Source organism: Bos grunniens, chromosome 25, assembly GCF_055505025.1.
Source record: "Bos grunniens cultivar Pamir isolate PY7600 chromosome 25, Bosgru_T2T1.0, whole genome shotgun sequence".
NCBI lineage: Eukaryota > Metazoa > Chordata > Mammalia > Artiodactyla > Bovidae > Bos > Bos grunniens.
Genome location: NC_141189.1, coordinates 27,037,643 through 27,051,481, shown reverse-complemented (window position 1 = coordinate 27,051,481; position 13,839 = coordinate 27,037,643). Strand labels below are relative to the sequence as shown.

Here is a 13,839-nt window from a genome sequence, read left to right as displayed (position 1 = left end):
CAAAACAAACTGTCTCAATTCCAGTAGCAGAAACACTCAAGGAGACTTACATGAAAAGGGAGTGTGGTTAATAACAAGCATTGAGGATCATAGTCCAAGCATGTTAGAGGTTGCAAAAGTTTTATTTTCTAGTTGAAATGTCTTGTATTTCCAGGTTGAGAAACTGAGTTCAAAGAGAAAGATCTAACATGAAGTCTAAGGTGAAGCTCATAGGAAAGGCAGGGCGTGTGACACCAGGGCTCAAACCTCCAAACCTACCTGCCCCATCCTCCAGAGCCCACCTGCTTAGCTTGATGGCTCAGTCAAGATTCTCTTCTGTGTTTTGTCCCTGTCTTCTTTAGGACGGCTACTTCTCTCACCGGCCGAAAGAGAAAGTGCGGACAGACAGCAACAATGAGAACTCAGTGCCCAAGGATTTTGAAAACGTGGACAACAGCAACTTTGCACCCAGAACTCAAAAGCAGAAGCACCAGCCCGAGCTGACGAAGAAGCCCCCTAGAGGACAGAAGGAGCTTCTGAAGAGGAAGCGGGAGCAGGAGGAGAAAGGGAGGGGGCGTCCGTCCCCGGGAAAAGGTCCCAACGAGGTGCTGCCTCCCGGCGAGAGGGTCGCGGTGAACGGCAGCCGCGGCAAGGACGCCCCCCGACCGCCCCACGCCCGCAAGAGCGGGGGCAACTCCCCCGAGGCCAAGCCTGACCAGCCCCTCAGGTGTGATATCTCGGGCAAGGAGGCCATCTCCGCACTGTCCCGCTCCAAGTCCAAGCACTGCCGCCAGGAGATCGGGGAGACCTACTGCCGCCACAAGCTGGGGCTGCTGATGCCCGAGAAGGTGACTCGGCTCTGCCCCCTCGAAGGTAAGCCCCAGCCCCGCTCTGCTCACGTCTGCAGACCTTCTCCGAGCGACTGCCCTATTTTTCAAACCCCAAATCAAGACACGAGGTCATTTGTTTTGGACTTTCCTGTGAATTCCAAAATCTTGGGTGGGAAGTTTCCCCACATCAAATTACCTTTTGTTGCAGCGTTAACCAGGTGCCTTTGTGACAAAGGATAAAATGCAGTGCAGTCAGGGCTAATGTGGAAGGTGTAGGTGGCGATGGTATTGATACGGATTGTTTTCTCTCTCAGCAGAATATGGGGATTAAAATTGACATGACTATTACTGTAATTGAATAGGATCTGAAAGGATCTATTGGTTGCATTGAGATTGGGGGCTCTGAAAAAACATCTTTCTCATTTTCCTCCATCTACAATTTCTTCCTTCCTTATTTCCTTCCCTCTTCTGCCCCCCACCCCCCACCAGCCTCCCTCCTGCCCCACACTGGGCCCCCTTCTCCATGCTGATGATAAATCAGACCTCTTGCTGCCATGCGGTACGAGGTCAGAGCTGTAAGAGTGACATTCATAAGTGCAGGTGAGGGTCCTCAGAAATGGGACTGGGGGGATGGCTCTGCATAGGTGAAGTATTACAGTGTGTGTATCTCTGCATCTCGCCTCTCACCACTGACACGTGTTCCTTGCTGGTTCATTTCACCTTTTCCGGTGCCTGCAGAAGGGGAGTAATAACAGGTACTGAGCGCTCGCTGTGTCCTGGGCACGGCACAGGCAATTTGCATTCAATCAGCTCGTCTCATCTGTGGCCCAGTGAGGTTGGCACTGTTATCAGGAGCATATCATTTTTCATTTGAGTGACATAAAATAACTTCCCCAGGTCTTACGGCTTGTAGGAGGCCTCACAAGCCTACAGGTGGAGACATCCTGAGACAGAGATCCACCGTCCTGGGTGAGGTTGTATTTTCTCAAGATCAAAAATAAATAAATAAATAAATAAATACACATTATGGCAGAAAATCTCAAACCCACCTTGGACAAGGGAGACCCTTCATGTTCCCACCATCCAGCTACAGGTAACACGTGGGGGTCAGTGCTCTTTCACCCACATCCACATGTCCGTCCCACCTCCCGCGGCCACACACACAAGCTCACTGCAGGTCAGCAGATATTCTTTTTCTTATAGAAGACCTTACATCCCAAATAGTTTGTGAATTAGTCCGCCCCATGGCTTTTCCATGCAGACGGCGTCCAAAAGGCTTCTCTAAAAAGAAGAGAGCGCCGATATCACTGGGAGCAAACAGAGAGCAATGCATTGGAAATGGAGTGATGTGTGTTCTAGTTCAAGTTTCCCCAGGAACTCACAGGGAAAGTGCCTTTGGCTCTCTGGTTCCAGCTTCCTTATCTGTTCAGGGAGCACCCTGTATTAAGTACTCGAAGGGTCTTCCCACTCAGCCCTCCCTGGGGGTCCACTTGCAATTTGCTCTTGGTCATCCCTTGTTCTCATTGGCCACAGTCAATGCCAGGGGTACTCCGCTGTCCCTCACTAAGCAACCAAGGTTTCCAAATATTAATACTTCCTTGTTGCTTCTAAATTCAAATACCAACGAATGCTCATTGTGTGGAGGATACATGGGGAGACCTGGGTGGGGCAGGGGTCCATGAGTGGAAGAGAAGCTGGCCCACGAGGTGCTAGGTCTATCTTGGTGTCCAGACAGAAGGTCAGAGCCTCAAGAAAGCCGACTGCAGAGCTGGGCTGGGTGGCAGGGTGGGAGAAGAGGGCTCTCAGTTCCCCAAGCGTCAGAGAATTTGGAGGCCAGGCAAGTAGATGCCCAATGTCTCATCAATCCCGTATCCCTCTTGATGCAGGAGGTGCGAGGTGAGAACGGCTCCCAGGGAAAAGGGGACTGGGTCACCTCTAGAGAAATCCTGATTCCATCTCTCCACTGGACAGATAAGAAACAAGGCCCAGAGAGGAGGAGGCTTACAGTCAAGGTCACCCAAACAGAGGCTGAACTTGAGCTGAAATTCAGCTCCTCATCCCTCACACGTGCTTCTCTGTTGACCCCTGGTCACAGGATGGAGGGTATGGATCAGGTCAGGGGTGGCCATGTGGGTGAGTGGGTAGAGAGGCCTGGAAGGGTCCATGGCAAACCCTTTATGGGACCCCCTCTGGGCAGGGTGCAGTAGGGACAGCTTCAACTCTTACCTCAAATTCATCTGTATTTTAAAGTGTTCAGATGGAAATGTGTATCTCCACTATACTCTCCAATAGAAAGGTTTAAAAAGAAAAGGTTCATGTCTCCCTTGCACAGGGACTCTTGTCTAAGCACTCCCGGGGTTCCCATTATGTTGTTGACTTGGCAGATAGTGGTACAGATGTTTAAATTAATAAGCAGAGATGTTTCCAAAATCTTTTCCTTACCTAGCACGTGGCCTGGCAGAGGCCTGAGCTGCCTATCTTTCCTTGAGAATAGCAGGGGGCACTCGCTGGGTACCAAGGGTTGTCACACTTTTTCTATAAAGGGCCAGAGAGTAAATATTTGAAGCTTCGTGAGCCTTGCAGTCTCCATCACAACATCTCAACTCTGTTGTTGTATCACAAAAGCAGCCGGGACAATACATACACAAGTGCACTTGGTTATTCCCGAAAAAACTCGATTTACAAAAGCAGGTGGCGGGTAAGATGTGGCCCATGGGGCCATGGTTTGCTGATCCCTGCTAGGTACCAAGTCTGTGTGGTGGTACCTCCAACACTTGCCTTCCGCCCCATTGAATCCTCATACCAGCCCTGTGAGGTCGGTCTCTTTATCAACCCATTTAATGGGTGAGGAAATGGAGGCTCAAAGAGGTTTAGTCCGTGGGCAGAGGGGCACAACTAACAGGCGGTGGGGCTGGTGTTAGTTCTCAGGCGCCAGAGCCCGCAAGCACCCCAGATCCTTCCCCTCCTCAGGAGGTAGGCAGTTTGACCGTAGTCCACATTCTCAGACCTTGGGGATGTCTGAACCTGCTGGCTGTGTCTCTCTGCCGTCTGTAGTTGGAGAAGGACCTCCTCCCAGCATGTTTGTAGGGAGCAAGAGGGCTGTTGTGGCCAGTGGAGGAACGGGTCCCCACACCTATCGGGGTCCCTCTGAGACACCCCCAGTGAGGCTGTGCGGCACAGGGCATCCCCCGTGGTCTCAGCTGCATCGGCCAAGGTGTCACACCCTTTGGGGGCCTGGGAGCTGGTTGATAAGATTGGCGTGTAAGGGCCTTGGCACAACCAGCCCCAATAGGGACTTCATTCACTGCACCACAGCCTCCCCCTTTTGCAATAAATTTACTGTGAATAGACTAATTGCAAAATAACCCTAATTGCGTAGTTATCAATGAACAACTTCCCGTGGAACAAAACGACTTACAATTAATAGCATTTAAGCCATAAACTATTCTTCTGCAGAAAGCTAAGATGTAATTACACCCCATACGGAGATGGTGCTCCCTTTTTGGAAACCATGGCACCCGGATTTCCCTCCGCTCAGGAGGGATTTGAGCTCTGGCTCCGTGGTCCTTTTCTGCCCTGTTCAGTGAGGAAGCCAGTGCGGAGGAGAGGGAAGTCAGCATGTGTGTAAACATACGCAGACATACACGTCCACACGCAGACGTGGGCACTGTTTGTCAACTAGCCAAGCTCAGCACCATCCAACAGGATGCCGGAAGTTGAATATAATTAAGGAAACAATTCCTCGTGGCTGGAAGTCTGAAAAATTCCGAGACGGGGAATAGGTGTTAAATGTCAGCTGGTGTTAAGGGCTGCCGTTGCTACCACCCCCATGCCTCCAGTCCCCGCACCCCAGCAGCGTTCAGGGGAAAAGAAGCGTCTAGAACCCCAGAGTGGTGTGCTCTGTGCGGACACCTTCCTTGCCTTTGTGACCCAACAGCTCCACTCTCTGCCTCCTGGAGGAAGCAGCTGGGATGCTGACACGTTTTCATGAGGAAATGACCAATCTGTAGACCATCCACTCAGAGCCACGAGGAGTGAGATGCGATGTGTCCCATCAGACCCCAAGCCTGGCCTCAGAGAGACTTATTTCTAATCCCGCAGCGGCCCCTTATTGCTCCCAGAGCCCCCGTGCTCCATGTCACCCGTCCCTACCCCCTCCCATATTCCTGGTCCCAGTGGCCCTGACCCCACTGCCCTCGCCTCACCCCTGCAGTTGCCTGGGCCTCCGATTCCTTCCTTGGGCTCCAGAATCTCCAGGGCCTCCAGGCACTCCCAGGAGGATTTCCTCAAGTTTCATGGAAATTGAACCATGTTGTATGGAGGGCCCAGGGTGGCGTGGACTGGAAAAACGGTTTTCCATCCAAAGATCTGCAGACATTGGGTTTTGCATCCTGGTTCTGTCCTTACTAGCTGTGTGACTCTGACATCCTGTGCCTCAGCTTTCTCATCTGTAAAATGGACACAGATCATTGTGCCGTGTCCTCATAGGGTTGTTGGCTGAAATGGGATCATGCGTGTGAAATGCCTGGTGCATAGGTACAGAGAATGGGTTTGACTGTCAGCTGCAGCGAGGCAGTGGTGGTGTAATAAGTGAAGAGGGTATTGAAGAGTGGACGGCCTGCTCCGTGGTGACTGCTGCTTGCCCAGCTGCAGTTCTCTCGTTCTGATCTTCAGACAAGGCCCCGTGTGCTTCGGTTATTCTCTCATGCTCATCCACACCACCTCCATTGTTGCCTCTACTGCCCACTACCCCCCATCTGGTGTGGCTCTCACCTCTTCCCTCTCCAGATCTCAGCCTAAATGCCACCTCCTCAGGGAAGCCTTCCTGGATCACACCTTCCCTGGAGAACCCTGGCTACAAGGGACATACCAACCCTGGTGAGGGGCAGACATGTCTTTCCCAGTGAAGACCATTTGACCTGAAAGAGGTATTTTAGGCAGGCAATGCCTCATTATATTCGGAACAATTAAATGTCGGCTTACCTGGTAGCTCAGTTCAGTCGCTCAGTCGTGTCCTACTCTTTGCGACCCCATGAACCGCAGCACGCTAGGCCTCTCTGTCCATCACCAACTCCTGGAGTCCACCAAAGCCGTGTCCATCGAATCGGTGATGCCATCCAACCAGCTCATCCTCTGTCATCCCCTTCACCTCCTGCCCTCAATCTTTCCCAGCATCAGGGTCTTTTCAAATGAGTCAGCTCTTTGCAGCAGGTAGCCAAAGTATTGGAGTTTCAGCTTTAGCATCAGTCCTTCCAATGAACACCCAGGACTGATCTCCTTTAGGATGGACTGGTTGGATCTCCTTACAGTCCAAGGGACTCTCAAGAGTCTTCTCCAACACCACAGTTCAAAAGCATCAAATCTTCAGTGCTCAGCTTTCTTTATAGTCCAACTCTCACATCCATACATGACCACCAGAAAAACCATAGCCTTAACTAGACGGACCTTTGTTGGCAAAGTAATGTCTCTGCTTTTGAATATGCTGTCTAGGTTGGTCATAACTTTCCTTCCAAGGAATAAGCATCTTTTAATTTCATAGCTCAGCTGGTAAAAAAAAATCTGCCTGCAAAGCAGGAGGCCCCAGTTCAATTCCTGGGTTGGGAAGTTCCCCTGAGGAGGGATAGGCTACCCACTCCAGTATTCTTGGGCTTCCCTGGTGGCTCAGCTGATAAAGAAGCTGCCTGCAGTTCAGGAGACCTGGGTTTGATCCCTGGGTTGGGAATATCCCCTAGAGAAGGGAAAGGCTACCCACTCCAGTACTCTGGCCTGGAGAATTCTATGGACTGTATAGTCTACAGGGTCACAAAGAGTCAGACACGACTGAATGACGTTCACTTTTCACTTTCAAATGTTGAGATGCTGTCTCCAATAGCCCTCATGGGCCACCAGCCTCCTTCTACCTTGAGTTAAAATGCCTCAAAGAGAAAAAAAAAAAACATTTCAAGAGAGGCCCCACCCGTTACCCCAGTTCCTCTGGCACCTCCTCACCCTTTGCTCTACCAGGTAAAGCCAGTGTCCAGGTGAAGAATGAGAAATAAAAACAGAAGTTCCAGGGAAAGCAGTCACTGGGAGCGGCTTGGGCTTTACGGGGACTCTGGACCCAAGTGGCTGATGGTTCTCTGATGAGTGATGAGTGAGGACTCTCTCTTTTGAGTCAGCCGACCAGCTGCAAAGTTACAAGCATGTGTACGTGGCTGGGGCAGCAGCTCCAGTATTGGGGTGAGGATGGACAGGAAGGAGGTTTCTGATGACAAGGCAACTGTCCCTGGATGCAGCAACCCACCTACCCATCAGGCTTTGCAGGACACCAAAGACTCCCGACAAATGTGCTTCTGGCCGGAGGTGGCCAGGGGTGGGGGTGTGGGGAGGCTGTTGTCTGTGACAGAAAGAGACTGGCAGATGGCACCGCCAGCTGCAGTAGGGCTGGCTCCTGGACATCTCCACACCCTGAGGGCAGTGGGGCGACTACACAGCGTGAATAGTGTGGAAGGATGGCTGGCAGCCTGGCAGGGAGGAAAAGGGAGACGTGGATGTCAGCTCCACTGCACCAGGGACTTGGGTGGGACTCCTGCCTCAGTGCCCCCATCAGTCAGGCAGGGATAGTGCTGCTGCTGCTGCTAAGTCGCTTCAGTCGTGTCCAACTCTGTGCGACCCCAGAGACGGCAGCCCACCAGGCTTCCCCATCCCTGGGATTCTCCAGGCAAGAACACTGGAGTGGGTTGCCATTGCCTTCTCCAATGCATGAAAGTGAAAAGTGAAATCGCTCAGTCGCTCAGTTGTGTCCGACTCTCAGCCACCTCATGGACTGCAGCCCACCAGGCTCCTCCATCCATAGGATTTTCCAGGCAAGAGTACTGGAGTGGGTTGCCATTGCTTTCTCCTAAGCATCTTGGCTGCATTGCTCAGATGAGACAAAGAGGGAACAGCCACGGACAGCTCATGGATAGCAGTGGCATGATGAAGTCAGATAACCCTCCTGCAGCCCGGCCAACTGGATGGGGCCAACTTGCCAAAAGGCAAGGCTTATAGAGGACCCATTTTCATCTTCTGCTGAGGAGGGTGCAAACCCAGTAACAAGGAGGGTTCCAGTCACAGTTCATTGTGGTTGAAAGAAAATCCCAAAGGTCTTCCTTGGGCTTTTAAGGAAAGGGTGGGACTCTGACCATGATGAGTCTAGAAAAAAATCATCGAACCCCATTCACTGGACACCTGGTAAGTGCCAGGTGACGTCCCAGCCCAGTGCTCCCCAAATGTGTTCTGTGAAAGGCTAGATAGTAAGTATGGGCCTTGCAGGCTGCGTGGTCTCTGTCGCAACTACTCCACTGACAAGAAAGCAGCCGCAAGAAGTACATAAATAAACGACCAGCGTGGCTGTGTTTGTGTTCCAATAAAGCTTTATTTACAGTCAGCAGAATGTGAACTTCACATAATTTTCATGTGTTATGAAAGGTTGTCCGTTTGAGACTTTTTTCCGATTATTTAAAAATGTGAAAACTGCTCTTAGCTTGCAGGCCACACCCAAACAGGCAGCAGCAGGCTGCACTTTGCTGACCCTTGCTCTAGGATCCGGAGACAGAACAGTGAACAAAAGCACAGGATGCCTTGTCTCTGCAGGGCATCTGCTCGGGGCACAGGGTCTGCTGACATGAGCTGGAAGGTGGTTCTGGGAGGCGTGCAACCCAATGGCCCCACCTTTGTGGAGCTTCTGCCCTAATAGGAGAGGCCAGAGGTGACTGGTGAACCAGTAGACCTACGATCTCCCACCTGTGTGATGAAAACTCGTAGACCAGCACGGCAGGTGAGAAGACGGGGGTGGGGTGGACACTGTAGGTTAGGTGGCCACAGAAGGCCTCTCTGAGGATCCTTGATGTCAGTGTCACTGGGAAGAGGAGACCATCCTAGCAAATGGCCTGGCATGTTCTGGAAGCATCCACAAGGTGAGTATGGCTGAAGTTAAGGGAGCAGTGTGGGAAGTCGGAGGAGGAAGCGGTATGGCCAGGCTGCGGCCAGGTGAATTGGTATCAATGAAATGTGAGCTGGAGGAACTGAACAGTTTAAACATGATCTGATTTTGATATTTTAAAAACTTTATGCTGCTTTTAAATTTTTCGTCTTATTTTATTTTGATAAGAACACTTAACATCAGATCTGCTCTCTGAACCGATTTTAAGTGCCCAGTAGTATCTTTTCACTTATAGGCACAATATTGTAATCGCTCGAACTTACCCGTCTTACTCAGCTGAAACCTTGTACCCACTGAACCTCATTCCCCTTCCCCCACTTCTGGCAGTCACCATTCTGCTCTTTGCTTCTAAGTCTGACTGTTATATATTCCTCATATAAGAAGAATCATTCAGCAGTTATCCTTCTGTGTCTGACTTATTTCACTCAGCATAATGTCCTCCAGACTCATCCATGCTGTTACAAATTGCAGGAGTCCTTTTCTAAAGCTGAGTAATATTCCATTGTGAGTGTATACCAAATTTTTTAATCCTTTTATTTGTCAGTGGTCATTTATGTTGTTTCCACATCTTGGCTTTCATTAAAAAAAAAAAGTGCTGCCGTGAACGTGGGCATGCTCGTATCTCTTTGAGATGCTGATTTTAATTCTTTTGGATAAATACCCAATGAGATATCACCTCATACATGTTAGAATGACTGTTATCAAAAAAGCACAATAAGTGTTGGTGAGGATAACAAATTTTCATTTTTGTTCACTGTTGGTGGGAACGTAGAATGGTGCAGGTGCTGTGGAAAATAGCTTGGCGGTTCCTGAAAAAAATTAAAAATAGAACTACCATATGATCCACCAATCCCACTGCAGACCTGATTTAGTTTTAAAGAAGGAGTGGAAACAGGGAAGTCGTGGGAAGGTCCTTGCGGCAGCCCCTGTGAGAGGATATGGTAGAGAGGAAAATACTGTTGGAATTGTCTGATGGACTGGATGGTTGACCACAGTTGGTGGTCTGGGCTCCAGGGGTTTCTTTGGGGCACAAAGACCACTTAAGCCTAACCTTGGGCAAACGTTTATTGAGCTCTGCTGTGTGCCAGGTCATGAGGCAAACAGTCCTCCAAGGCCCCTCATTGGAAGGGGGTTCCCTGTAAACCAATTCAGATTGCCTTCGCCTTCTAAATGGGGCTTCCCTGGTGGCTCAGATGGTAAAGACTCTGCCTGCAATGCAGGAGACCCAGGTTCGACCCCTGGTTCAGGAAGATCCCCTGGAGAAGGGAATGACAACCCACTCCGGTATTCTTGCCTGGAAAATCCCATGGACAGAGAAACACCGTGGTGTTTTCCCCACTCTCCGTCTTGGAATAGTGAAATTCAGCTGCCAGCCATGAGGCTTTTGAGAAAGCTAAATATGCAGTTATGGGAAATATCATAAATGCGCCCCTGCACCTCCCCTTCCTCCTCCAGGAATGGTCTTCCAGCTATGTGGCTCTGTCCTTCACTCTGAAACTTGTCTTTAGGGTGTGTTTGTTCCCTAACTGCCATGCCTGAAAGGCAAAGCTGAAAGGTTTAGGCAAGGAAAGAAGATCAAAACAGCAGCTCCTGAAAGAGTGGGATTGATGCCCTTCCTGGCCTCATTCGGGCACACTCATTCAGAAACTTCAGGCATACATTTCCCAAGCCTTTCATAGTGCATTTGAGACAAGGGGATCATGGTTAGATGGATTTCTTTTTCCCCCTTCTCATGTGCTCACAATGACACCTAGAGTCTAGGGGACTGGGAGCTCATTGATTACCCTGTGTTTGTGGACTGCTACTTACAGCAGCTTGGCAGAGACCCCAGCTAATCTGGGGCTTTGCAGGCCAGTAGGAATTTTGTCCTTATCTGAGCAACTTGGGGGAACTGCTAGAGGGATCTGAGCAGGACTGGGGAGTGGGGGTGCTGACCCAATATGTTTAACACAATCCCCTGGCTGTGTGTTGACAGTAGACTGTAGGGGAAGCTGGGAGAGCTGTTGGGAGTTGGCTGGTATATTTCAGGCTGCTAACAAAGGCAGAAGTGAGCAGGCAGATCTGATGTCTGCAGAGCCAACAGCATTTGCTCTTAGAAAGCGCCCCCTACTGTCTACCTGTCTCTGCCTCAGACCCGCCCTCCACATGTCAGAGACTCTGTCTTACTCATCTGTGAATAGCCACTGCTTGGCACATCACAGGCTGCAGTCTTATCCTCACTGGGTAAGAACACAATACAGTTGTTTCGAGTTTCCATGGCTCAACCTGCCCCTCCCAGGAGCTCTGCAGAGACCTGTGTGCACAGGACGAAGTGATGTGAATGGAATGGTTAGAAGTCCGTGAATGGCACAGCCACCAACTGGGGACTGAGAATGTCCTCAGCTCCCTTTAGCATCTGCTCATTCAGCAGTTATCCAGTGAGCATCTGCCCTGTATGCTGGGCCCCAGATTTGGGGGCTTTGTTTGGGAGGAAAACAGACAGAATCCCCATCCTTGTGGAGTTTGCAGCCTGTTAACATGAGAGGAGAGACACAGGAGTCCAGGGAGCACAAACATAAGTGCAAGATTGCCACAGCACCACCAATTCTGCGGAGACATGCGGTTGGGGTTTAGTGGGACTGAGATGAAGAGTGGGGAGTTAACTAGGAAAAGGGCAGGTGGCGGGGTGATATTCTCAGACAAGGCTACATCATGTGCAAAGGCCCTGGGGTGGTAGGACTGTGTAGGGAAGTTGAAGAATTAACAAGACCACTAGGGTTCCTCTGAGTATGAGGGGTCAATCCCTCATCACCTCAGCAGGGGGGTCAATCCATCATCTTCCCAGCCAGATTTTAATTCCAGTGGATTTAGATGATCTATGTCTTTGTCTTGAGTGAGAAGAATGGAGCAGAGGCATCTGGTAGGCATCTGGTAGCATCAGTTTGGTAGGACCAAATTGAAGTCTCCAGAGAGTCAAGGGAAGATCAACCTCAAAGATGGGCAAGGTTCTGACACACTGGACCTGGGAACAGCTCCCCTCCAGTGAACCATGCTCCGTGTACCTTTGGGCCCTGATACCTTTGAACCCCCACCCCAGCCTGGGCTCGAGTTGTCCACTCCTGGGGGCCTCACCTCCTGTGGCATCTTTGTTTCCCAGGACCTTCAAGCAGCAGAGGGAAACCCTTAATGCCTCCAGTGATCAAGCAGACTTATGCAGGTGCTAGGCCCTGGGCAGTCAGTCTGGCTATTGCTGAGCTCAGGCAGGCTTAGGGGAAGGTCTGAACCAGGTTCTCCTGGGAAGCCTAGAGGTCCCCTCTGCCACTGAGCAAGCTGCCAGACCCTCAGACAAGGCACTTGTTTTCTCTGAGCCTTACTTCTTACCTATGAAATGTCTAATGCCCCTCCTGCCTCCTCAGCTTGCTGCCTGAATTACTGTGTTTGAGAATATTTAACTTTTTCCCTCTACTCAGCTGGTGAATATTTACAAGCACCTGTTAAAAGTCAGCAGTAGATTATTATGGTTTGGAAGCCAGCCTCCACAGGGGCATGTGGGCCTGCTTCTCCAGCCGGGCAGTTTATGATGCTTTTCTCAGCTTCCATGTGTCTCACCCAGAACCTGCTCTAGGACCAGGCAGAAAATGGCAAGCCACCAGGACAGTTTCTTTTGCTCTGAGCCATTCCTTCCTTTGGGAGAAGCTGGTGATGTGTTAGCCATTTAGGGCTGGGAAATCAGAGACCTCATACAGAAAAAGAGCCCAGGCATGGCCCTCGTAGTGGCCTGTGGACGACAGTCGGTCCAAGCTCGTCCTTCCTCTTTGCACAAACCAACGAACATGTGCTCAGTCACTAAATCGTGTCTGACTCTTGGTGACCCCATGGAGTGTAGCCCGCCAGGCTCCTCTGTCCATGGGATTCTCCAGGCAAGAATACTGGAGTGGGTTGCCATTTCCTTCTCCAAGGGATCTTCCTGACCCAGGGATGGAACCTGCATCTCCTGCATCAAGAGGTAGATTTTTTTTTAACCTTTGAGCCCCCTGACAAAGCAACAAAACCAGCTTGCTTTTTCTCCTCTCATTTGTCGGTTAGAGCTTAGCAGTTCATTTTAACATCACTTCCTTCTGGAAGTCTTCTGGGACTCTCTCCCTATATCTCCATGAGGAACCCAGACTGTGTACCCCCCACATCAGCATACCTGCTCCCTGCTGGAACACACATCACATTATCCTGGAGGGGCCAGAGTCATCTGCAGCCCCCACATAGCCATGAGGCCAAGTCTCACCTGTCTGTGTTCCAGGTTGTATCACCAGACCCTGCTAAGCAAAGTGTGTTCACTAACCCATGTTACACATGGGGAAACTGAGGCTTGGTGAGGTCGAGTAGCTTGCCTGGAGTCACCCTTGCGTGACTCCATGTGGGGCGAACTTTACAGCTTTAGATTCAGTTCTGTCCGCCTGACTTCAAAACCCAAGTTTTCAGCCTCTCTGCTCAGCGGTGCCTTTAGTAAACCCACCTTCGAAATGTGTTGAATGACTAATCCAGTTTCTCCAAAGACAAAAGGGAAACGCAGAGGCAATGTTAACACCTAGCTGTTCATTACTCTCCTTCCCTGCAGTTAAAAAGAGCAGGGCGCTGAGGTCTCTGTGCGAACCCATGCTTAAATAATAATGCTTAACTTTGACCTGGGAATTGCTGCATGCCAGGGACTCTCTCGACCTGGGAATTGCTAAATGCCAGGGACTATGTCTTGACCTGGGAATTGCTGAATGCTGGGGACCATGTCCTAAGTGTTTTAGCTGTATGATTTAATAGATCATTTATTCTTCTAACGACTCTGTATTCCAGGAAACTGACATACAGAGAGGGAGGAAACTTACCGGAAATCACACATTTGCTCAGTGGCAGAGCCAGGCTCTGAGCTCAGAGGCTTTGGTGCCAGAGGCGAAATGTTGCTTCTCCTCTCTGCTTCTCTGCCTGCAGCAGTGGCTGCCTTGAAGCTGCAGTTTAACTTCCTCCTGGAGCTCTATCCGTCTGTTGCAAAGAGAGCCATGCAGTCAGATAACTCACCTGGGGCTGCAGGGGAGCTCATCC

At 50.5% G+C, this 13,839-nt stretch overlaps 1 protein-coding gene across 1 annotated transcript in view; it reads left to right on the top strand.

Moving 5' to 3' along the window:
- XYLT1 (xylosyltransferase 1) overlaps positions 1-13,839 on the top strand; it is a 347,744-nt gene that overhangs the window by 190,469 nt on the left and 143,436 nt on the right. Inside the window, exon 3 of the mRNA XM_086376949.1 lies at positions 342-852. Coding sequence (XP_086233075.1) covers positions 342-852 — 511 coding nt within the window. The remainder of the gene's footprint in view (positions 1-341; positions 853-13,839) is intronic.